The sequence below is a fragment of the Balearica regulorum genome, chromosome 27, assembly GCF_011004875.1.
Source record: "Balearica regulorum gibbericeps isolate bBalReg1 chromosome 27, bBalReg1.pri, whole genome shotgun sequence".
Classification (NCBI taxonomy): Eukaryota; Metazoa; Chordata; class Aves; order Gruiformes; family Gruidae; genus Balearica; species Balearica regulorum.
In genome coordinates, this window is record NC_046210.1 from 1,869,492 (window position 1) to 1,894,487 (window position 24,996).

Here is a 24,996-nt window from a genome sequence, read left to right on the forward strand (position 1 = left end):
AAAAAAAATCCCATATGCAAAAGGCTATCATCATTAACGTCTCCCCACGTCCTCAGCCCAGCAGCTGCCAGCTAACAGCAGGACCTCAAATTCCTTCCGTGCACGAGGCTGTCATTGACGACACTGAAGAATGCGGGGTAGTGGGCCACAGCCTTCCTCCTGCCCGCACGTTCAGAAAGACAGAGATGGTTGTGACTTCCCTGCCACCACCATGCACTCACCCTGGGACAGTGGAGAAAAAAAAAAAAAAGTAACTGTTCAAACCAGGAGTTTCATTGGGACGCACTTACCCAAGATGAGCGGTAGCTGGAGCTGTCTTTAACATCACCAGCAATAAAACTCAACTCATGCCTTGGGCTGGGAGGATGCACATCGCCTGGAGACCGCCGGCTCCCACTCCCATCTGTTGCATCTTACCAAAAATGCTCTGGGAGCAAGGGACACTTCTCTCCCCCAGCGAGTCTCTGTCCCTCATTTTACAGCAGTGACAAACAAGATCAAAGCAGAGACCACAACAGCCTTTCACCCCCCCCCTCGGTGCTTTTCCCCGTTGAAGCTGGCTTGGGTGCCATGGGGTGCGGGGCACCGTGGGGCGGGCAGCCCCACTGGCTGCAGCTCCGCAGCGGGGACCTCCAAGGGGCTCCAGCCATAAGCGTGGTACAAGGGACACCAGGCAGGACTTGGGCAGCTCCGTACCACATCCCAAAAGCTCACCCAGCACACGATGGCTGCTCCCCTTTCATGTGTCCCCCCCCAGCTGTGCCTTGTCCCCCCACTCCAGCAGGGACGGTGCTCAACACCCCCCCCCAGCAACTGTTACCCAAAATACACAATGCCAACGGACAGCCTGGAAAAGCAACTAGGATTTCCTTCTTTATTTAAAAACAGAGGGGGGAAAAAAAGGGTTCCATCTCCTGCAGCCAGCATTTACAGCGAGGGGCGGGAGGCAGGTAACCGGGTCAGGGAGCATCGCCCGTGTGAGGCACCCCAGCCCTAAGAGCACTTGAAATCCACAGCCAGCACTCGCAGAAACGGCTGAAACCACCTGAGCGTTTTCATAGAGAAGAGCAAACCCATCTCTCACACCGCTCTTTCCGCACGAGATCCCTCGAACCTGCACGCATCCCCAGGACAGGGGGGAAACTCACAGCACACGCTTCGCTTTCAGATGGGGAGGGGGGGGGGGGGAATACGTTCATCCCCACGCGGGAGAGCCGGGAGGCAACTGCAGAGGTGAAGGGAGAGCAGTTTGCTTTAAAACAACGCTGCAAAGCTCCGTCAAGGGCTAGCTGCATCTGCCTGGTCCTTGGGGATGGGAGGAATTCCTCCCCGCACCACCGCCTGCGTTACGGATGGGTCTGGAGCCCGGCTCGACTTTGAGCACGCGTTTCGGTCTGCTGCTCAGCCCTCACGCTGTCCTGGGGATGTGGGGAGGGTGGGAACGAGAAACAGGAATGTTGCAAGAGTGCTGGAGCCACTGGTAGTTTCTCCTCCTGGATAATTAACCCTAATTGTGCAACAAGCTTCTGCTTTACCATCCCAGGCCCGAGGAAACTTTGCAATTATCGAGCCAACAAAAGTACTTGGTACTCCGTGGTTTTGAAGCCTTGCACAAAGTAACCACCATCCCTCTGCATTTGATGTTCTCCAGAAATGAGGTCAGAGCGCTATCACCAAATGCTGCGACTCTACGATTGATGGGCTTACCAAATTACTAAAACACTTTTGAAACACCATTTTATGAGCCAAACAGCAAGTCAGCCTAAAAAAAAAAAAAATAAATTCAAACACTAGTGCAAATAAAGCAAAAAGAAGAAAAAGGAACAGCATGATCTAGGTTTCTACAATTAAATAACAAATATTAACACTCGCCCTGTACCGTTTGCATCGATTCCCAACTCATTCTCATAGTTTCAGTGTTCTCCAGCACCTCCACAGAAGCCCCTCTGAGCCACTCCTACCCCGAATTTGGGAGGTCCCGCAATCACCCCCCCCCCCCGGGCTGCACCAAGGCACCTTCACCCCCCCGGGCTTCCGACACAGGAGGGGATGGATGCAGGAAGATGCAGTTTTAAACTTGTTAAGATCCCTTGGGCTAATCAACACCTCGGAGCTCAACTGCTAAAGCTCTGCTCGATCCCAGGCTGAGCCTGAGCTAGGCTGAAGCACAGCTGTCAAACAGCTGGAGAGCTGGAAAGGGCAGGGACAAACCAGATTTTTTGCTCCTGGGGAGCACGTTGAGCTGATTTTGCAGAGCAGAGAACACGTGATGACACACACACACAAAAAAAAAAGAACAAGAAAAAAAAAAAGAACAGGTAACCAGTCCACAGTAAAGGGAAGCCTTGTTAACTCCAGACCGCTCCATGCGCTGCTAAGCTCGCAATGCAATTCCCACACCGGCCACCCGGATTTATCAGCTGGCACATATCCGAGATGGCAAAGAGCGTGCCCTTGCCTGACACGGCACACGGCAGCACAGCTGGGCCAAGGCAAGCGCATTTAAAACCCCACGTGTCCGTCAGCCCCGGCACCTCCTGCAGCCTTGCCCAGGGCTCCGGCACCCAGGCAGGGTGCTGCTGCCCGCAGGGCGCCGCAGCTTCGCGCGAAGGACGCCTTCGCTTGCTCTTGCTTCAGCTTACTGCAATTTTGCACTAAAGCTTTCCTACACGTGGTGCGGGAGACGCTGCCCCAGCAAACACCCCTCACTCCGGCACCTTGGGTCTGGGTGAGTCAGACCTGAACGAGAGCCTGCGAACGCAGGGCTGAGCGGCAGCTACGCCGGGGCGGGCTGGACGCAGCTCTCACGAAGCCACGCCAACATAACCTGCTGCTGACAGCAAGGACGGAGAGGCGCGTCCTCGCTCGGTACCGCACGCAGCTGGCGGTAAAGCTATCGGGCGATCTCGCTGCCTAGGGAATACCTGAATTTTCTACGCGTTGTTTATCACCCCTCCTACAGGAGCCGATTTGGTTATGGAAATGATGAGTTCACAGTGCTCTAAAAACTGCTCATTTTCATTTCAAGGCAGGCAGCAGGCGAGTTGGCTGGACAAGTCTTCCCAGTTTCATTTACACGCTTGGCTTTTGTTGCTTTTTGCTACAAGCACTTCACCGCCCGGGCACGGCTTTGCTGCTGCCCAGACGTACGCAGTGCAAAACCGACACCGTGCCTGAGGATCCTCCCGACGCCGGGAGCCACCGTCGCACCGGCTGCCTGCCCGGGCTCACGGAGGGGCTGAGCAGGGAGCCTGCCAGTGCCGGGGCTTAACACTGGCCACGGATATAAAAAAAAAACCACCACCACCATAATTAAAAGCCAACAGGTTTGTTGATATGCCATTACTCAGGCAGCGTAAAGAGCTGGTCTCCTGGGGAAAGCTGCGGCACGTCCCTCACGCGGGCAGCTGCGGGCTGGCGTCTCCCTGGCTCTGCCCAGCCGCCCGGGAAAGGCTGAGCAGCACAAAAAGGGGAGAAAAATATTTTTCCAAACATAACAAAGGCCACACTGCCCTTCACACCTCTGAGACCTCCTGCCGCTTCCTCCAGGCTTGGATTAGGGGGGGAAAGTTATGCAGTTGCAGAAAAGGATGCCCCCTCATCCAGGCTGTGCCGGGGAGCAGCGCTTCCCGCCCTGCGCAGAGAGTGATGGCAGCACGACGTGCCCGCAGGTCGCCCTGCCCGAAGGCGGCTTCTGAAACGCGGAGGCAGCCGGGGCAAAGCCCAGGCAGGATCGGGCAGGGACCCCTCCCCGGCAGGGCAGGGTGCCGGGACATGGGTCTGGCCGGATCCTGTATGGCAGGGAAGGGCAGCGGTGGAGGGAAGGGGCACTTCACCCCCACCGAGACGACGGGGTGAGCTCGGTCCGAGGCGCTGAGCGGATGCGTGGAGACCGGCCATCCCGGGCATGGCACGGCTGCGCACCCCGAACCGCCCCGCGGGACCCCCGGCAGCCGGGGAGGCGGCACACGGAGCCGGGGGATGGCTCAGCACCCGGTCAGACGTCGGAGGTCCGGATGCTTTCATCGTCCAGGTCAAAGGCAAACGGCTTCTCCTTGAGATGCTGCGGCTCCGACTTGTGCCGCACGCGCTTGTCCGACACGGTTCCGGCGTCGCGCTCCGTGAAGGCCGGCACAAACACCGAGTCTCTCAGCGCGGGCACCTCCTCCGGCGCCGGCTGCTTCCCCTCCGCCTGCGGCACCGGCGTCCAGGGCTGCCAGGAGGAGGTGGAGGGGGCTTTGCACAGCGCTCTCCTCTCCTCTGCCGCCTGCCTCTGCTGGGAGGGGGCCGAGGAGCCCCCGGGCCTGACCGTGGAGGTGGATCTCATGAAGGACATTTCCTGCAAGGACAGACACAGAGTGAGCGCTGGCTGGGGTTGGGTTTTTGCTGTGAGCAATTTGCAAAGCTCTGGGGACCAGACTGGGCTCTTTACATGCTCTGCAGAAGAGGGGGGGGGGGGAAACCCAACAAAAACCACTAAGCAAACAAAGTCTGAATTAAACAGCCCTTTGCCATCAGCCAGGCTCTCACTCGTGCCTCGGAGCAGAGCAGGGTTCATGCAGGTCCAGTTCGATGGCTGAATCTCACTTTTCGATCTTTTTCAAGGAAACTTTTCCAGTGACTGGTAAACAAACCCAGAGGGGACAGGGATCTCCTCCTGGAAAGGGGCTAACCGAGCACTTACACCAGCCACCGACCAAATACCTTGTACGTTGGCATAATCTTCATTTGACGCTAAATATGAAGCGGGAAGGACGTGACCTACCCTCGGGCGGTTTTTCAGGGCCTGGACTGCCCCTGTGATTATTCGGATCCAGCTGTGCATGTCCTCAGGGCTGTCTGCCTGCAAAACACACCAGCCCGAATGAGACTTTGCATTCTGCAAGCCCCCGGTGCAGCCAGAATTGATCCCCGCGGCAGCGAAATGTGGAAATGCAGATGGACGGGCTACCAGCGTTCCCAGTATATTTGCTGCTAATTTATCCGTGCTTAAAAAAAAAAAATAAAAAAAATCATTGCACCGCTCTATCTTCTCGCACAGAAGGGGAGCCACTCTCCACATTGCAGCATTTTTATATCAAGAATGGATAAAGCATTTAAGGGGAAAAAAAATAATTAAAAAAAAAAAAATGTTGGGCTGTGACCAGAGGAGACTGTGAAGATGCTCAGAGGGCTGGAGCACCTCTGCTACGAAGACACGCGGAGAGAGTTCCAGCCTGAACCATTCTGTGGCCACCCCTGCCCTTGCACTGGCAGAGGCTCGGGGTCTGCATCCTGCCCAGGGCCCGCATCCTGCCCAGGGCCGCGCTCTCTGGGCAGCAGGGTCTGGGGGGTTTTGCCCGTGCACGTGGGGATGTGCATCCACAGCACGCCACGCCGTGACGGCTGCTCTTCGGGGACTCGCAAAGCACCAAGGGGTCCGGCAAGCGCCGAGCGGATCGTGCACGGCATCCCCAGCCTGCTGCCTCCTCCCGCCCCGCTCAGCCAGCGACGGGGAGACCGCCTTAAATACCCTGCGTGCTGCGGAGAGGGCTGGCCAAATCTGCAGGGCAGGGGAGCGCAGCCACAGCCGCGCGTGCTCGGGATGCTCATCAGATCACCCTGTGCTTTTGTCTCCGCTTTTTCCCCGCTTGCACAAATAGCCGCTATTATAAATAAGCCCAAGGGGAGAAGTGAAACCGGCCGGCAGTTCTCCCTCGCTGCCCGTGCCCCGGTGCCGGGCGAAGCTGTTAAACTCATCTCCTTGCGTTCGCTGGCCGGGGAACGGCCCGTTGGCAGGAGTGTGGCTCGCACGAGCTGACGAGAGCTGAACCTAATGCCCAGGAAATGAAACCGGCCTCGGGTGCCTCACCTGGATGTAGAAGGTTCTGGAGCTCGTTATGATCTCAAAGAGGTTGTCCCGCATCAGGAGGTCACTAGAAACAGTGAGAAAGAGACGGTCACTACCCACAGGTCATCACGGATGGGGAAAAAAAAAAAAAAAAAAAAAAAATAATCTATGTTTATCCTCATCTCTAGATTGCACTGGGGAAAAATATATTGAAGGCAAACCCTGGATCTCATCAGGGTTTTGAGAAGACACCAGCTCCCCAGAGACCTTCAGCTACACACACACTCCAGCTTCTGCCGTCTGCAGGCAAACCCCCGCCCCTCCCCAGACCCATAAACCATCTCATTTACGGTTCATTTTAAATGTGAGCTTTCTATCCGCTTATTAAGAATAAACAATTCAAAGACGTGTTAATAAATTATATTTTTACTGCAGCTAGAGAGGTTTGTTTTCATAGTTCATTTTTCATTGCCAGTCTTCAAGTTACTTCGATTTTTATCAGCGTTCGCTGCAATAAATCGTTCCCGAGACACGGTGTAGCCACCTGTGCTAGTTTAAGGAAAACACCTATATATGGCTTTTGGCTGCTTTAAAGACCTTTGTTCTTCTGTCAGACACGGTATTTACTGTGCAGGGCCCCACACTCCTTAATCTGCAGAGATAAGCTGTAGGAGCAGCCTGCCCGACAGAGATGGCTATCAGCACCAGGAGAAGAGGGGACGGACAATATCCTGCATCCAGCCGCGTTTCCCTGATCTGCCCAGGGTGGGGGGGGAGCTGAAGGGGAAGGAATTTTTTAAAAGCAAACCAAAAGAGGCGACGCTTGGGTTACGGGGTTGCGAAACGAAAGCGAGCGGCAGCGCAGCTCAGCCTGGCACCGTCTCGCCGCAGCAGCGGCCGCTGCTGTTTGGGGCCCCTCTGGGCTCCCCGACGGAGGGAGCAGAGTTTCCTTCCTGCCGTCCTCCGGGTCAGCTCCTCGGGGAGCCGCGTCCCACCAGCAGCCGGAGCAGCCGGAGCTCCCGTTGGCTGCTCCGGCCCCGGCACAGCCTGGGGCTACGGCAGGGAAACGCGGACGGGAGCATTACCCAGACTTGACCAGGCACTCGTGGGTCTTGCAAATGTCCTTCAGGAGAATCGAACGCAAGGGCTCCTTGTCCTGCAGGGATGAGAGGAGACGACGATGGGCTTGGCTGGCCCCTGGGGTTGGCAGCGCTGGGATGCGCCTCCCATGGAGCCCCCCGCACCAGCACGGCAGCGGCCCCAGACCTCTGCTTGGGAGCAGCTGGTCCCAGGTGGGGGCTGCTCACCTGCTCACACTTGTAGTAACTGATGGAAAATTCATCCAGAACGAAGTACCGACGCTTCCAGCTCTTCCTCTGGAAAAGAGGAGAGGAAACCGCTTGGTGCCGGGCTCCAGCGCTCTTCCCACACTGTCGTGGTCCTGCATCCAGAGCATCCCTGGAGCATCCCCGACCCACGGGGACCAGGCAGCCCAAGGTCCGTCCCCCCACCCACGGCGCAGGGGACTCCCGGCACTCACCACATTCCCCTGCTTCACGCAGTAGCCGCTCTTGAGGACGGGGGGCCCGGCGGGCGGCTTGGCGGCCGAGGTGGGAATGTAGCTCTGCGAGCGCCGCAGCAGCGGGTGGGCGGCCACGTCGCTGCCTTCCCCTCCATGCCCGCCGTTCTGCAACCGGAGAGCACAGAGTTACCTACCGGGGAGCCAGGGGAGAGGAGGGAGGGGGAATTCCTTCCTAGAAGGCAGGATGTCTGAGCTGGAGGGCAAAGCAACCCGAAGGGAGCCTTGAGCACAGAGCTGCATGCCAAGGGCTAATTGCAATGCCTGGACGCGAGCAGGGGAATGAACCGAGTCGAGAGCTGATTTTATCTCGCTGCATGCAGCTTTTCAGATTGCTGCCCGAATACTATTCGCCCTTTTGGCGCCCACATGTTAAAAACAACGTTAAGAAATTGGAAAGGCTACAGAAAAGCCAGAGAAGTGATTTGAGGGCTGAAGAAAAATCCTTTGCAGCAGGGGAGTTAAAGGACCTCATCTGCCTGGCTTATCAAACACAGAGAGGTGACTCAATTGCACCACAGACCTTCTCGGGGGGGAAACGCAAGGTCCGAGGAGCTCTTTCATCTGGCAGAGGGAGGCAGAACAAAAACCACCAGCTGGAAGCTGGAGCCAGACAAACCCAAGTTAGAAAGCAGGGATGCTTTCCAACCAGAGAAGGCAATATATCATGCGAATAAACTGCTCCAGAAAGCCATAAAGTCTCTGCTCCACATTTTCACAGCCAAATTCTCCCTGAAATAGCTGTGATGTTTGGAGTTCAGGTAGAAAAATCACACTTCCCCCAGCCCCAAGCTGTCTCTCCCCAAGCACGACGCTTGCCACTGTGAGCGCGGACGGGCTGTGCACGTGGCCATGCACCCAGCCCCCGGCTCATCCCGAGCATCTCCCAGCGCATCCCAAGGACCAGACCCTGCCCCGCTGCCAGCATCACCCCTCTCCCCCGCCCCGTCCCCCAGCAGCGCCCTCCCTTCCCCCTCGGCAGGCGCAGAGGATGGGCGAGATGAAACATCCGCGCTCATCTCCTTCCCCCCTGTCCCTCCAACCCCTTCCTCCAGCTCCACGCTGAGGTTTGAGAATTGCCATGGCAGCCGGGGTGGCTCTCGTCACCGTCAGCCTTATATGGCACCCGCGCCAGCGCGACTGCCGGTGCGGTTAACCAGCGACCTGCCCGCGCTGCTCCCTCCAGCACCTTTGAGAGGCTGCTTTGGTTTCTTCAGGACAAAGACAAGCAGCCATTTGGCTGACCCCAAACTGCTGCCCAGCACCTCCGGAGAGCGGCGGAGCAGAACTCCAGCCGTGCCGGGAAGGGGAAATCTCCCGCTCCCCTCGCCTGGGCTGCGCCGGCTCCGCCGAGCATTACAGCCGTACGCGTCCAACGCCAGAGACGGGGATGCTGCTGCAATAGGGACCTTTACACCCAGGGGCCCAGGGGCCGGGGTGATGCTGCTGGCAGGTCTGGGGGTGCAGGCGGAGCACGGGGCTCCCTGCTGAGGGGCAGCACCGGCTGGCTGGGGCAGAGCCAGGAAACCACGGACGCGCCCAGGAAGCTGCAGCGGAGGAATAGCCATTTCACACGGGGCAAGCAGCGAGAGAGCGGAAAATCGTCCTGCAGCTCATGCACCACCTCTAAAAAACCCCTTTGGTGAAAGAAAGAAATCAGGGGAGGGCTGAGGATGGAGCTCGTGGTTCTCAGGGGGAGGCAGACTCCAGAGCCAGGAGGGAAGAGCAGCTTTAACTCACTGAAACAAAAAGTCCCAGGGCTCGCAAGCAGGCAGCCGGGCTGCCCGGCACACGGGGAAGCAGGGGGGAGGCAGAGCCTTCCCTGCCCTTCCCCACACACAGGGCCAAGGGTCCGGCAGCATCCCACGGGACAGCGGTACCGGGAGGGGACGGCTGCCAGCCTGACGACTCCACACACCTCTGCACCTTGCACACCTCCACACCCCGCTTCTCGACAAACCCTGCAGCCAGTGAAGCCATAAAAGTGCCTGCCAGCAAAAAACCGTTGCAATGATCTAATTCTCTGCTCTATTTTTAGTGCTGCCAGTGATAAGAGCTGAAGCGACACCCAGAGCCGGACGAGCGCCCTAAAGTGAGAGACACCGACGGCCGCGTGCATGCCGGGCCACGTGCCGAGGGAAGGGGATGCAGAGCCACGGCAAGCGATGCCAGCCACGGCCTGGGACCGGTCAGCCCCTTTGGCTGCTTTGATGGGGGCAGCAACACGGGGTGCCTCTGCCCCAGGCACCCCGATGGGGGATTTGGACCCAGGACAGGCGGGTGGATGGTACAGGATGGCCGGGAAGGCAAGCAGATCGGTGCCCTCCTCCTCCTCACATCACACTTCAGAGCCAAAGGAGAGGAGCTACAGGGCGCTAAGTGCAGCTATTTATACACCCGAGCGGGAAGGGTTTGCAAGCACCGAGCTGGCGTCCAGAGATGAAGGTGCAAACCAGTCTCCCCAAGAGCCCAAACCAGCAACTGCCTCCAGCCCCATGGCTGGGCCTCCCCCAGACCCCCGCACCCCAGTGCCACATCAGGGGACCCACGTGCACAAGTTCTGCTGCCCTGACACGGGGTTAGAGAAGGACAGAGCCCGTCACTGCCGTGCATTAACAGCATTTCTCCACCCACTGCGCTGCTCAGTACTGGCGGGGCACAGCAGGATGCTAAAGCACGAACAACGCCCCGACACTCGCTTTCCCCACGCTCTCCCTTCCTAAAGCAGAAATCTGAGTATCATTTGCCACAAGCCATTTGCAGACCCGGCCACCCTCGCTCCGCTCGACTCGGAAGACAGCACGCCCTTGCTGGCGGGACAAGGACAGCACAGCAGGAGCCAGACACAAAACCCAGCGGGCAGGGACCCCTCAAAGCCCAGCTGAAGCGCCGAAGGGCCGCCGGCAACGAGGTGCGGAAACATCAAAGCGGGGTGTGGTGGGAATGCCCTCGCCCAGCTACGCACGGAGAAAGCTGCCACCTTTTCTGCTTATCCCCATCAGGAGCTGCTCTTAAAGCACAGGGAACAGAGGCACCAGAGCGGGGTGCTGGCATCGCGGGGATTTTACCCCCAGGATTTGGGACGGTGCATGGATCCTGCCAGCTCACCTGGTTGATGGAGATGGGTGTGTGGACCACCACCCCCCCGATGATCTCGGTTTTGTAAGCCACCTGGGGCTTCCTCTCCTGGGCCTGGGGCAACACCGGAGGCTTTGCGATCTCTGTGGCCGGTGGGATGCTGCCACCCTTTGGCACCTACGGGAGAAAGAAAGGGGTGAAGGGCACAGACGTGACCGTGCCGGGCAGCCCCACGCCTGCACCAGGCACTGTCGTCTCTGTCCTCCTGCCTAAATGTAGCTATGTCCCTTTAAAAATAATAAATGAACAAGCCACCCCAATTAAGGAGGGTGTGCCCCACCCAGACGGTTTGCAGAAGGCACTGAGATGGGAGATGAGAGGTGGTGAATAATTAAGCATCACCTCACGAGTCTGCGACTCGCCTCTGCAGCCCAATGCGTTTGTGGGACACTTGCTCCTTTAATTGTCCCCGCTCCACTTACAGCTAGAGCTTAATGATGAGCTGTCGTCTGCCTAACGAGGCTGAGCTGCGGCACGTCCGCAGGGGCGCAGCAGACAGCCGGGCACTATTTCACACGCCAAACACCCGCGTGTCCTGCGGCAACGAGCGGCCGGGCAGGTTGTGTCTCTGCTGTGAGCGGCCCCGCATCCCTGGGGCAGAGGCTGCGCTGCGGGACCTGGCTCCCAGCATCGGCATCCTCCCTTTCCCCCTCCCAGCTCCTTCCCTCCAGCACCCGGCTCCGGACAGAAAGACAGGCTTCAAATTTTTCCTTCCTGAGTTTGCGCTTCCATTTCTCTAATGTCATTAATCGGAGTCTGCGGCTCCAACCCACCCTCCTGCCTTCCACTCCGAAGCACGCAGGGAGCGACGCGGGGTCCTCTCCACGCATCGGATGCTGGCTGGGCAGAGCAGAGCTCTCGGCTGCTCCGAAACGTGTGTCCCCCCCGCCCCCCGAGGCAGACGGCTGGACTCATGGCTAGGCTTAAGTCTTGGGGGGGGGGGCAGAGGTCTGTGCTAAGACCCTCACAAACCCACGGGCAGGAGAGGTCTGGGAGGAGGGGAGAAGGGCCAGGAGCGCTGCACCAGGATGAGACGCCGGTCGCCCCACGGCCACGCTGCCTGCGCGGAGTCCCGCGTGCTCTCCAGCAGCCAGGCCGGGCTGATGGGGCAGGCAGCGGCGGGCAGGGGGCCGGCAGCGGCAGAACATTCAGGCACCATCGCTTCCTGCTTTGGAAACACCACCGCCGCCACGACAGCGAGGGGCCAGACCACGGCAGGCTCCCGCACGCCTGCGCTGCGCGATCCCGGGCAAAGCACCGGCACCACGGGCACCGGCAGCATCGGCCGCCTGCCCCGGCAACGGGGGCGAGCACGAGGTGGGTGTGCGGCAAGGCCGGGGAGCCGCCACAGGCCGCCCGGCCGGAGGAAACGGTTTCACAACGCAGATGCAGAGACATTGCGTGCGCGGGCAGCGGGGCGGGGGCAGAGGGAAGGAGCTGCATTTCTCTGCAGGCAGCAGCGCGAGGGGGAAGGTGCTGCTCGGTGCCTGGCACGGGGCTGCGCTGCCGCCAGCTCAAGCCTCGTCACGCAAAGCCGAGCAAAGTCCCTCGTCACGGTCGCGCCAGCTGGCTGCACGCCTCATGCCTTCAGCTGCGAAAGCCCTGGCTACAAAGACAGCGTGCAGGGTGAGGAAACACAGGAACCCGTTTGCCAAGAGCGGAGCAGAAGTCTCCGTGAGAAGCGGAAGCTGAACCTGGATCTCTGCACCAGGAGCAATACCCGAACCGCTGCCCCATCCTTCCTGTCCCACCGCAGCGAGCCGCTCGGCCGGCGCGGAGCACACACGAGTGTGAGGCACCCCACGCCCGGGAGCCCACCTGCCCTGCAGAGCCCAGGGGAAGAGGGAGACACCTCAAAGGCCAGAGGCTCGTGGGTGCCCACGCCCCGCCGAAAGCCAGAACATCTCCCCATGCCCTTCCGTGCCTCTCCGCCCACGCCAAGGTGTCGAAGCCACTGCAACTCAGAGCAGCCCAAGGAAACCCAGGTGCAGAGACACCTACAGGAAGCTGCAGCGCGGGGAGAGGGATTTCCCACGCAGGGCAGAGCGGCAGCGTCACCCGCATCCCGGTAGCCCTGTGTTTCCCAGCCAGCTGCAAGAACTCCTCCCTGCAGGGCTGGATGAGCCGGTCGGTCAGCCGGGACACAGCCAGAGTCAGGAAGGGCTGGCCAACATCAGGGTATGAAAATCGCCGTGGTTTATTGCAGAAACAGAAGATGGGTCTCTTCCTACCATCACACCAGCTCCCACCTCAGCCAGCCCAGCAGATCAGCAGGACGGGCTGCCTGGAGGCAATTATCCCGGAGGTAACGACCCCGGCGGTACACCTAGCCAAATGTCACTGGCAGGCTCTGGCTACAACTCCTACCTGGTTTTGGAGGTGGGTTTTTTGCAGGGGATATCGCCTGAACCCATAAAAGAGAAGGTACAAGCCAGAGCCTGTGCAGTCAGCTTGGTGGCTTCAGGCACAGAGGTTGTCACATTTAATGTATTTGCAGATATAAAAAGAAAATACAAGCCTGGTCTGGTCTTGTAGAGGAGTTTCCCACAGAGACAACCCAGCACTCCAGTGATTTTAAACAAAAAAAATGCAAGGAAAAAAGGTTATCTGATAGGACCCAATCCTAAACTGTTCATCATGCTTTTTCCCCGTATTTAGTCCACAAACCATGAACAACACGCTATCGGCGCACGATCTAGTAAAACCCTGCTAGCCTTAAACACTGGCAATGCTGCTAACTGCAGCTACACAGAAGCCCGCGGTGCCCCTGACCCTTTGCAGGGATCCCCCACGCACCGGGGGAAGCCGTCCCGCGATCACCAGACCCCTGGCACACGGGCACCGCCAGCCGAGCGGCACGCGGCGTGCGGACGGTGCTCCGTCTCCGCTGCACGAGAGGGAGCGCGGCATCAGCCCTCACGGCCAGGAGCACCGGGCAGCCGAGGAGCACAGACTTCAGGAGTTACTGGGTCAGTGACCATTCATTTACGGTTATACGAACACAACAGTAAGTGAAAGGAGATGGCAGACAAACCCCTTCGGATCCAGGCACAACCCGCTCCGTGATGCCCTACAGCGCAGGGCTTTTGCTATGCCTCGTCACAAGATCCAGTGTTCCAGGAAGAATAAAAATTGAGTAAATAAATGATTGAAGCACAAGAAAGACGCCCTTTGACAGCTGCAGCGAGGAGTCCGTTGTGAGCAAATCTCAGCCAGCAAGAGCCACAGGAGGGAAACGGCCCCGGAGCAGCCGGGGATGGGGACGGCTCCTGCAGGACCTTCCTCAGGGTGCAACCACCGTCCCCCAGAGCAGCTGGGCAGGGAGGGTGAAGACGCACGAGCAAACAGCAGCAAAATAATCCCAGACCAGGAGAATCCCTGTGGATGGCGGAGGGAACATCTCCCGTCCAAAGCTGCACCCCTGAGGCAGGTCACCGCGTGGTTCTTGCGGAGGCACAGCGAAGCCGTCCAGCCCGCGCGCTAAAGGGCTTGCATCGCCAGCGCATCCCTCCTCTGCTCACAGCGTTTCTCCCTCGGATCCAAACCAGCCCGGCCCCGCGCACCGGCAGAACCGCACACAGCCCCAGGGTGTCTGTGCGGGGGACCAGGGCACGCTCCCCTGGGAAGGAGGGGGGTTTCGGGAGCTACAGCCCCGTATTACAGCTGCTTCACTCATCACCAACACGAGATGCACCAGCAGCAGAGCGAGCTCCAGAAGGACAAGACGATGCTGCAGGCACCGGCCGAGAGCCGCGTTTCCATCCTTCCCCCAGGCAGCCTTGGCACTAACGCAGAAGAAAGCCTGGCAAGTCTGACACGGACCTACTGCCGGCCGGGGACAGCCCGGCCACCACCACTGCTGCTCCTCAGGTGGGACCAGGGAGGTGACGGAGGAGGAAAACCCAGCAAGAAGGAAAAGCAGAGCTCTTCCAGGCGCTTATCGAGCGGCCCATGGAGGCAAGACACAGCCACAGCAGAGACGAGCATAACGCAACCTACCGTGATCTTACTGGCCCGGTTCAGCGCCTCCACCCAGTCCTGCAGGTCCTTCTGATCGCTGGCTTGTAAGAAATAACGCTGAGATAAAGCGTTGATAACTATCAAAGGAGGGAAGGAAAAGAAGAGTTAGGGAACTCCGTTCACTGCTTTGCATTATTAAAACAAATTAAACAATAAATCAACAAGACAGCATCCCTCAACTCCCAGTCTCGGAGCGATTTGCAGATATCGGTCTCGTAACCTCTCGCATGGAAAAGCGGCCGAGGGGCCGATGTTCAGCGTGAAGGGGGGACGTGGCAGCAGGTCGGCTGGATCCTTGCACCAGAGGGAGGGCAGGGCTGAAGCCAGGCTTAAACCCAGGCGGTGGCACAGCCCAAACTAAGACTTAATCTAGTGCTGAAGTCAGCCCCTGCACGGAGCGTCTGAGGGCCCCTTGGGACTTCCTTCGCTCAGCACCTGGGTTTTAACTCATCCGAAATGCTGGTGCGAACCCCCGCTCAGGGACACGCTGTGCGCTCTGGTCTTTGTCTTGGGCTACATCCCTCGTAGTAAAGTATTGCAAAGGCAACACTGTTCCCTTGGGACAAGTACGTGCTTGTGCTGTCATTTCTGCTGCTTTAAACCCGAGTTCATGGCTCCAAACAAGGCACTGAGGCAGCGTGGGTCGGGCTGAGGCCATTTGGGGTGCGGGGGAATTGGATACAAAAGACCCCTCCCTTGCACTAACTGGACCAGAAGCTCGTGCAGGCAATAAAAAGGAAAAAAAAAAACCAACCAAAAAACCCCAACCTGTATTGTGCAAGGTAGCGCAGCACAACGGGACACGCGGAAAGGATTCGGGAGCACAGCAAAAGCAGGGGACCGTCACGGAGGGGACGCGCAGGGTCCTGCCTCCCTCACCAAGCTCTGCCAGTGCATCTCGCGTGGGGGTCACAGTGACAGGGCCACCACACGGGGCTGTGGCTCGCACTAGCCTGGCACTGGCCCTCTGGCACGACGCGCCACGCGCCGGCAGCATCCCCTTCCCTGCCCGACCGCAAGGATGCTGCGGGCGGGTCCCACGGTCTGACGGCAGCAGCCGGGGGGGGCTCACGGGGGAGGCAGCCTCCCGTGGCGGGGTGTCCTCCCCAGCAGAGCCCCGCCGGGGGGCCGGGGTCCCCCTCACTCACCAAAGCAGAACGGAGTTTTCGGCTTCTGTTTGGGGGTGGCGATGCTAACCTGCAACAGAGCAAATTAAAGTAAAAAATTTAAGATAACCGTGCACGCTAAAGGCATGCACAAGAGCTAGAAGCTTCCATCCACGCGCCCATGATGGAGGGGAAGCTGGTGTTCCCCAAGCTCCAACCCAGTCCGCGCTCCCGGTTCATCCGGCACCGATGCTGCAGCGTGAAGGCAAGGGGCTGAGGAGCGAGCGCCCGGCTGCTGGCACGCCGCAGCCTGTTACGCTGCGCCCAGCAGCCGCTCCAGCCCGAGGGGAACCATCGCCTGCCCTTCCCCAGCCCTGCAAACGAGGAGAAGGACAGCCAGCCAGCTGGAGTCAAACGAGCCGAGCCCTGCCGTGTGCCAGCGAGGGAGCCCGCGGGGCACTGCTCCCACCCCCGGGGTGCTGGCACATCCCGTGCCCACGAGGACGACACGCACGGCGCGAGCCCAGGGGCTGCAGCGCAGCTGCACGAGCTCTCGGGAACTGGCCCGTATCGGACGTAACCCAGACCACATGTGGCAACGAACACACAGCCCCAGGGGAAGGTCAGCGCGGAGATGGGGCTTTCATCTCCCGCTGTCCGTCCCCCCCCCGCCCCGGCGCTGGTTGTGCTGTAAAGCAAAGAACAGAAAGCTTTCAAAAGCCTTGAAAATGCGAGTTTCTGCTGGACTAACACAGTTGCTCTTGTCAGCAATTAAGAAAATTGAGGGAAAATAGCAGTGGTTTTTCCCTAAAGAGTAGGAATCATTTATATAAGAATAATACTCCCCGGGGCTCCAAGCGCAGCATTCATGGAGTATTTACTCTGACAGGCTTCCTCCTTCCGAGCCAGTCTATAATGCTTTAAATATGTTTTCTCAAGCAAACCTCCATTTTTCTGGTGTATTTACAGTTGGTAGTTAAAGCCGCTGGCATAACCCAATCCTGCAGTTTGTGACCAAATGCTGTCCTACAGCAACTTTCATTTAGACTAAAATGTATATAATTTATAAGTGAGGCTCTTTTCAAAATGGGGAAGGCTCAACCTCCCGGCGTTGCTTCATCTGCGCTTAATTTATAAATCATGATTCAGCAGGAACAGAGAGATCCGTCCAATTCTTTATCCGGCTCCAGCACGGAGCTGAACCCGGCGGCCGCAAGCCCCCCGCTCCCCCGGCAGCGGCGGCCGAGGGGCAGCTCGCAGGAAAAGGACAGTGGCAGCTCCGCTTTCTGTGGCCACGCTCGCAGCCACAGCTCCACGCGTTCCAACCACCGGCCCTGCAACAGTTGTCATTTTCTGCAGTATTTTCGCCTTCCCGTGGAAGCCAGGTAACGCCATGAGGAGACACAGAAGACCGAGCTCGCTGTCTCGTCCTTCAGGGCGCTGCCCTCTGAGCACAGGGGATGGCTACTGGTGCCACCAAACCCATCACGGGGGAGACCTGGGGACCGTCTCTGCCTCCCCGCCGCCTTTGGGTCTGACGAGCACCCTCCTGCAGCCCTGGGACTGCAGTGGGACCCGCGGCGGGAGGCACCGCACCGGGGTTACGGGGACCGAGTGCCAAGGCAAGAGGGGCACCGCGGTACAAACCCTGGTACCTGGCTCGGTCCGGCGCTGGGGCAGCAACACCGTGCTGATTGCCAGCTCCGCGTCCAGCTCACCCCGACACCGTGCTCCCATCCCTGCAGCCCCTGCCGCCCCGCATCCTTCCTCACGGCAGAGCAGTTCCTCTTCCTCCCACGCCCTGACCTCGCAGCCCGTCCTGCGCCGGTCCGTGGGCGAAGGTGAACACCGGTCCCAGCACCGGGGTGGGACGTGCTGGGGGGATGCTCCCCCCTTCCCACAGCTCAGGCTCCCGTTCCAGGGAGGATGACATGGGCACAGGCAGGACCATCGCCTCTCCCAGGAAGGCTGCACGGATAAGGGGACAACAGGGAGCATTCGTTTTCCCTCCATCCCATCCCGACATTACCTTGGAGATATAGGTCAGCTGCAGAGATCCGACAGCACCCGCACCGATAGCCAGGTTCTGCAAAACATTTAACGAGCAATGGGAGTCAAATGACAGGGAGAACACAAAAAAGAGGTGAGCCAGGCTGTCATTTAGCGTCACTGGGGGCAGGCAGCAAAAGCAGCAGCCACGCTGCCAGCCTCTGCCGCTTCCCTTCTCTGCGCACCTGGTTCATCTTCACCCTACGTGCGGCCGGCACCGGCCACGCTGTGCTGCACCCGCGTGCAGAGCCCTCCTGGGTCCCACTCCAAACTGCCAGTCCTGCTCACCGCCCCGTGCAGCGGCACCTCAGGTACAAGCCGGGCTCTGACCCCCCCCCACATGGCCCGAGAGCAGGAGTTTGGGCTCACACCGGCCAGGAGGCTGCGGGCGGGCGGGCGCTTCCCCTTTTAACAAGGCGATGAAGAACCTGCTGCGAGATGCTCTTCAGGAAGGCAGGTGCCTCCCCAGCCTACAAGCAGTGCTCAAGCACCGTGGGGTTTCCAGGACGCTCTTCCTAGAGCTCAGCTTTGGCTCTTGCTCTTTTGAGCTTGACCGCAAGCGCTGGGGCAGCTCCCATTGATATGGGGTACGACATGCACAGACTCCAGCTGCCCCAACCGCCTGGCTCCTGGTCCAAGCGCTTTTGCTGCACAACACCACTTCCAAGATGGTAAGTATTTCTAGGATAACCTCTTCTCTTACTTGTTATCACCATCTCTATGCTAAGACACAAGGGACACGTAACACCCCACATTGCCACAACACTTCTGCGGGCTCCTCCAGGGTGTCGATGGCTCCTGGTGGTGTAAGCTGCTGCTGGGGCAGTCCTGGACACCACGGCAGTCACGGGGGGGGTTGTTCTGCTGGAGGGTGGTCATGGCCACACTCAGCCACGGGAGACCCTGACAGACAACTGATGCAGCAGACAGCACCCTCCCTCGGGTGCCCCTTCCACCAGGGCAGCCCAGCGGGGAGCCCGAGATGCAGCTAAAGACTCGCTAACAACTTCACGGACGTGCCCAGCGCGAAGCTGGGACCAGCGCGGGAGCCTACCTGAGGGTTGTCCATGTACCACAGGAGGCAGTTGGCCTGGGTGTCCAGGATGAAATATCTCCGCAGGAACTTGCCGCAGGTCTCATTTTCTTCAATGTCCAGGAACCCGCAGATACGATTCTGTCGATCCAAGTACGGCATGCCGGGCTCCTTCTCACATCACCCTGCAGAGGAGGGACAGGCAGGGAGAGGTGGGTGCTCTGCTCCCGCAGCCCCAGCGCGCCAGGGAGCTAGCTGCTCCTGCACCTACAGCCATCTCAACCCGTCGGAGCCAGACATGCTGGGATGCCAGCACAGTCGCTCAGCCCCCATCCGAGCTTGTAAGAGGGAGAGGGAAGGGGCAACCTGCCAGGGCTGACCCAAATGGGCGGGTTAGCTGCCTCCCCTCGCTGAAAATGGAGGCGTTTGCATAAACCTGTTCCTCCTCGCGGAGGTGCGCATCACTCCCCAGCCCCGAGAGCCGCCAACCCCACCACGGCCAGGGAGCTCCCCCCTCCGCATCACGTCCCATGGCTGCGGAACCTCCTGCGGGTCCAGTTTCCCACCCTGCCCAGACCTCCCGCTGCCTTTCCCAGGCCCCCGCGGCTTCACACACGAAAAGCAAAGTCAAACTGCTACCGCTGCGCGTGTGCGCTGCAGGGAGCTGCCAAACCCAACCGTCACCCAGCACGCCTCTGCGACAAGAGGGGTGCTAGCGTGCCGGACCCAGGTGCAGGGCAGATCAGATCAGACCAGCAAGCAGGACTAAAATAGCTCAGCGAGGAACTGCGGGAATTCGGAAACCTGGGAGCTACAGACGGACTCCATCACTGCACGCTGCTGAATACACGCTCGCCAGCCCGGGTCCGAGAGCACTCGTGGCACAGGGCAGTACCATGGCCACCGGCGTGTCCCGGGGCGGCAGCAGCAGACCAAGGTCGAGCGGCAGCCCTGAGCCCCAAACTGCTCCTGTCACAGCGGTGGCCACGTCCCACCGAGCTGCTCTCTGGAGAGCTCGGCAGTGTGGGGAAGCCAGTGCCACAGCTCGGCCCATCGAGTGAGGCCAAAGTAGCCACAAAGGATTTGACGTGAGACATCAAGTCCCTGGGAACCATAACAAAAAAGAATCCCGAAGCAGACTGCGTGCTAGAGAGAGCCCGAGCACACTCCCAGGAAATGGAAAACAATCTGCAACTCCAGCAGAAAATGTGTGTAGCCAGGATGCCGAGTCAGCAGGGAAAACAATGACCCATCTCCGCGGGGCCAAGCTGTGTCACCAGGTCTGCCGCGGGCACGGACCCTCCCCGGCGCTGCCCCCCAGCCAGGAGGTCTCCCCCGAGCTCACCTCGGCCGCAGCAGCTGCAGGGGAGCAGAGCTGGGCTGCAACGCCGACCTCCCGGGCAGCCGCCACACAAAGCCCCGCTGCAGAAGCGGGAAGAAATGCCGTGCCGAGCCTGCCCCAACACGGACGCAGGGCACGACGGCCCTGAGCAGCCAGACCGGAGAGCACGGCAGCCGCGGTGCCGGCAAACGGGCTTTGCTTGTGTCGCCCGTGGGTGCAAGACGTGGGGGAGCCCGAGCATCGCTCTAAGTCACCCCGCAGGAGCGGCGGCTGCTTTGAGTCAGCGGGAGTGGGTGCACGTTGCCACCGCTTTAATTTGGCAGCAGCTCCCGCCCACCTCGCGCAGCAGAGCTGCCTGCAGAACCGCGGGGAGGGGACCCCCAGCACCCCTGCAATGGGGCTGCCCCAGCAGACTGGGTCTCCGCACCATCACTTCCAGCCCCGCACAGGGAGGGGAAAGCAGCACCGAGAGGCGCGGGCAGGCAGGGCACATCCCTCTGCCCGGGCAGAACCCCCTCACCACGGCTGAGGGTGGACGGGCAGGGACGGAGGCAGCGGTTACCGAAAGGATGCGAGCTGAACCTGGTGTGGTTTGTCCGGTAGAAGAGGGGTGACTCGCGCAGGTGCCAGAAGTGGAGGCTGCACAAATAAAAGATCTCATGCAGAAAAGGAGGAAATACTATTTTTGAGCTGAATAGCTGCAGTGGAGTGAGGCCCTGAGAGGCATGTGTTGCGCAAGAGTTGTGGTGCAGCTGCAAAGGTAGAGGTGGCAGAAAACAAGTCAACCTGTTGTCAGGATCTCAAGGTTTATCACCAGCATCTCAGAGATGGGTATCGGGGCTTTTCTAAGAGGGAAATCGTACTGCTTCAGTAGAAGAGATTGTTTTAAAACAAACACGTTTGGCCTGATGCAAGGGGTACGTGGGCACTTCACATTTTACTGCTTTTTTGTGGGGTTACATTTGTGGGCGGGGGGGGAAGCGCGCAGAAAGCGGATTCCCAAGTGCCTTCAACCATACCGACACGTTCAGACCAGGCCTCATAAATTATCTCTTCCTCCTGTTGCTAATAAAAGTCCAGAGATTTCTGCTTACGAGAGGGATGAGAAAGAGCTGAGCCGTGCCGCAGGCAGTGCAGGGACAAGTCCCCAGCCCCTCGGGGCTGCGGTGCCAGAGCCACGGGACACCTTCTGGGACTCCCTGCATTCCCCCCCTGCCATCCTTAATTAACACAGGCTCAGCTGAAAGCCCACAAACCAGCTCAACTCTTCCGTGCAAGCTGACCTTGGATTGCACTTGGATATGCAAAAACCTTTGGGCAGAAGAGACTGCAACCGCTGCAAACTCTGTCCTCTAGACCGTGGTCCCTCCAGCCAGCCAAGCTCCCCATCCCTTGCCTGCAGGACATGAACTATCTGTCTTGCAGCCACCGAGAACTGCACTTTTCTATAGGAAAAGGATAAAAGCAGCATCTCCAGCTCCACCAGCGCATGGGTATTTGGTCCTCCTGCTCAGAAACTCCAGGAGGGCCAGAAAATGCTTAGTTTGCCCTAACGGTTACTATTTATACAGCGCTTCATAAACTCCAAGTATAAATATTTCTATGCGAGACCCAAACTCGTGTTTGCTATAGGAAGGACACAACACTAAACATGAGGGGGAGAATAAGAGGGACCTCACAGAAAATCAACATCGTTTAAAAGTGGAGACGAGTCCCTGAAGGCCTCACAGCGAGGAGGTGGTCCAGCTTCAGAGGACATCCTTTATGGAAACAGGACGGACATCACACTGGCACCAGAAGCTATGATTTACGGATGATGCCCGTGCCTGATTCATGGAAGCTAACCTGCCATCCAACGACAACTTGAACTTCCTGAGCATTGCACCAAATCGGGCCCTCAGGATCTCTTTACCAGATCCCCTTTTGGAATTTATGCCATTTCGTAGTGAAGCACATCGGAGGCTTCCAGGACTCTTCCCCATCCCTAAAGCAACAGACTTCCCAGCTTTTTCAGAGTCATAATGTCCCACCAAAAAGGACAACCCTTTCCTGGTTCAGTTAATGAGATGACAAGAGCAATTAGGAGGTTTACAGACCAAAACCACCCTCTCGCCTGCCTCCCGGGATACAGGTAAGTGCTTCCCAGGAGGACGCAGAAGGCACCATCCAACAGCACCCGAGCCCCTCTCTGCGGTCACCGCTGGCTCAAAGGCCTCGTGTGCCACCACACAGCCAGACTTTCCAGGAAGCACCCCCAGGATGCCAGCGCTTCACCACACCATCACGGCTGCCCGTGCCCTGCTCTGTCCCGCTCCCGGCACTCATCGCGCAGTCACAGGAGCACAACCCACAGAAACCCGGAGCAGAAAAAGCCAAGGCAACGGGAGATCTGACATTCAGAGTATCCACCTCACTCCGTTGCACCTGCGGGCAGCCACGACATCCTCCTCCTCCTCCTCTGTCCTGTCGGTCTGAGCTGCCCCGGTGCCACTTGAGGCGTGGGGCAACCACCCCCGTTTCCCGAGGGCTCCAAGCCGCGATGCCCGCTGCCCCCACGCAGCGTCGAGACGGCCGCGGCCACGCAGGGCGATGGCTGCGAGCTGCAGCAGTTGCAGCCCTACTTCCTTTTACCTGGCCTCGCAAAGGAGTTTCCAGACTTCGCCCTGCCAACGTCTATCCGGCAGCTGACACATGAGACAGACGGTGTAGGCAGAGCCCAGCAACTAACTCCTGCTAATTCCAGACATTTGCCTTAATGAAATAATTAACCTGTTGAAAAGCAGGCTAGGAGCAGCGAGGATACACTTCTTCATCTCACCACAGAAAAACAGTCAGGGAAACACACTCTGAATAGCTGCAGATCCCAGATCACGCCCACACGTTTGCTCCCAATCCCACAGACCCCAAGAACAAGGCGTGCAGCACCCCAGATGCCCCACAGGGACACCCCCGTTCCCCAAACCAGGAGCAACCCTCGCTACCTCCAGCCCTCTCCATCCCCTCGCTCCGAGCAGTACCGTGCAGAAACGACCCGCACCGCTGCAGGGAGGCCTCCTCCCACCCGATGAAGCACGGATGCTTCCAGCCGCCGAGGCAGGACTTTCTGCCACAGCCCGGACGGAACGGGCCAGCCCCACGAAGGCTGCTCCACCGGTTGCCCGTAGGCACAGCCGCTTCCCAGCCCCGCTCCCGGGGAGCACCGGCACCTCCGGCCGCCCCGATCCCACCGCGGTCGGGGAAGCCCCTTCTCGGAGGTGGGGGTGGGAGTCCTGCCGGGCACCCCGCGCCCGCCCCCCCCCACCCGCGGGTGGGGACGGAGAGAGGATGGGGACGGAACAGCGAGGGGTCCCCAACCCACCCTGCGGGGGTCCTCCGAGAAACGCCCGAGAGGGAGCGCTACCCACGGGCGGGACGGCGGCTCCGCGGACACGCGTGGCCCCGCGCCCCCAGCACTCACCCCGCGGCGTCCCTGGGCTGCGCCCCCCACGCATGGCCGGCGGAGCGCTGGGGCTGCGGGCAATACGCGCACGGCGAGCGGCGGGGGGAGGGCCGGGCGGCGGAGGGGGTGTGCCTCTGGCTCCGCCGTGGCTTCTTTCCGGGTTAATTACGTCTCCCATTAGTAAACCCGGCCCCGGATGTGAGTACGGGGAGTCCGGGCGGCTCCGTGGGGCGGTGGGTGTTCGCCTGCCGCCCCCGCGCACCTGCAGCCGCCCCCGGGGCTGGCTCGGTCCGCGCCCCCGGGCAGCCGCCGTGGGGTCCCCGCCGCGGAGGGGGGCTGGGGCCGGCCCGGTCCCCGTCCCCGCCATGAGCTTTGCACCTCGCCTCGGGGTGGGGGAGCTCCTCCGAGAGCCCCCGCCCTGCCCTGGGCTCGGGTCCTGCCAGGCAAAAGCCCCCCCCCCCCGCGCCCCCCAAAACCCGACACAAAACTGCTCAGCAAGTCAACAGCCTCCGAACGGCTCCTGCCCTGTCACCGGGACACTTGGGCGATGAGTTTCCCAGGCCTGTCCTGTGAGCTGCCCCTCAGGGCCCACGGGGACGGCTTCGTCCCCGCCACGTGAAACTGCCCCCCCTGAGACCAGCGACCCTGACCCCAGACCCTGCCCGGAGCAGGAGTCACGACCGCAGCTGGGTGAGCAGCGCCTGCGCTGCTGGCTCGGATGCTCAAAATAGCAAGTGGATTCTCATGCAAGAGAAGTTTCTAAGGGTAGGCACGCTTCAGCGGTCCTGCTCTACAGCTAGTCCTCGCATTGACACAAACTCAAACTCCCAGGGCTTCCAGACCACGTGGGGCATCGTTACTGCGTTACAAAACCTTTCCCCACTCCCACGGCCTTATTACGGCGTGAAATGTCAAACCCGGCAGCATCTCAGCAAACACAAGCAAGCGGGCGAGAGCGGTGCGCATCTCGGGTGACGACCGAACGCCACCATTTTTGTTAGCAGTTTAGATCCAGATCTTGTCAACCCGACAACACCTGTGAATTTTCCCCGAGTAGCAGTTTGTAAGCGCTTATGTGTTTTCAAACGAGCCGGAGGATGCACCCAGATCTCCACTTGTGCACGTACACTGACTTGCGGAGCTCAGAGCCGGCACTGCAGGCAGGAGGAAGGCAGGGGAGGATGAGCTCCAGCCCAGACCGTGCGAACCCACCGCGGCACTAACAGCAGCGCTGCTGGGAAAGAACGAGCGCCCGGTGCAGTTGGGAGATCGTCCTCACGGAGCGAGAGGGGCAAACCCTGCTGTGTTACACAGCGGTTACGGTGGGTGGCCAAACCATGGCGCACCCCTAAACTCTGCAGACGCCCTCGCAGCTGTGAGGTCTCTGGATGAGCCAGCGGTGAAATTTATTAAGCAGTTATTCGTGTGCTACGGCGCCAGGGCTCGTACAGCTCTGTGGT

The 24,996-nt window shown here is 59.6% G+C and overlaps 1 protein-coding gene across 2 annotated transcripts; it reads right to left on the reverse strand.

Moving 5' to 3' along the window:
* Nucleotides 1–862: 862 nt before the first annotated feature.
* On the reverse strand, nt 863–23,694 carry PLEKHA2 (pleckstrin homology domain containing A2). 2 transcript variants are annotated; one of them, XM_075736811.1, is made up of 12 exons: nt 23,555–23,694; nt 18,777–18,940; nt 17,703–17,759; nt 15,716–15,764; nt 14,547–14,644; nt 10,518–10,664; nt 7,371–7,517; nt 7,138–7,206; nt 6,916–6,986; nt 5,852–5,915; nt 4,766–4,843; nt 863–4,339 (listed from the first exon to the last, which is right to left on the reverse strand). In XM_075736811.1, the coding sequence occupies exons 2-12, from the start codon at nt 18,915–18,917 to the stop codon at nt 3,998–4,000; spliced, it is 1,263 nt and encodes a 420-aa protein (XP_075592926.1). In that variant the 5' UTR covers nt 18,918–18,940; nt 23,555–23,694; the 3' UTR covers nt 863–3,997. The 2 variants fall into 2 exon arrangements, with proteins under 2 accessions (XP_075592926.1, XP_075592927.1); XM_075736812.1 differs by lacking the exon at nt 10,518–10,664.
* Between the last annotated feature and the right edge of the window lie 1,302 nt (nt 23,695–24,996).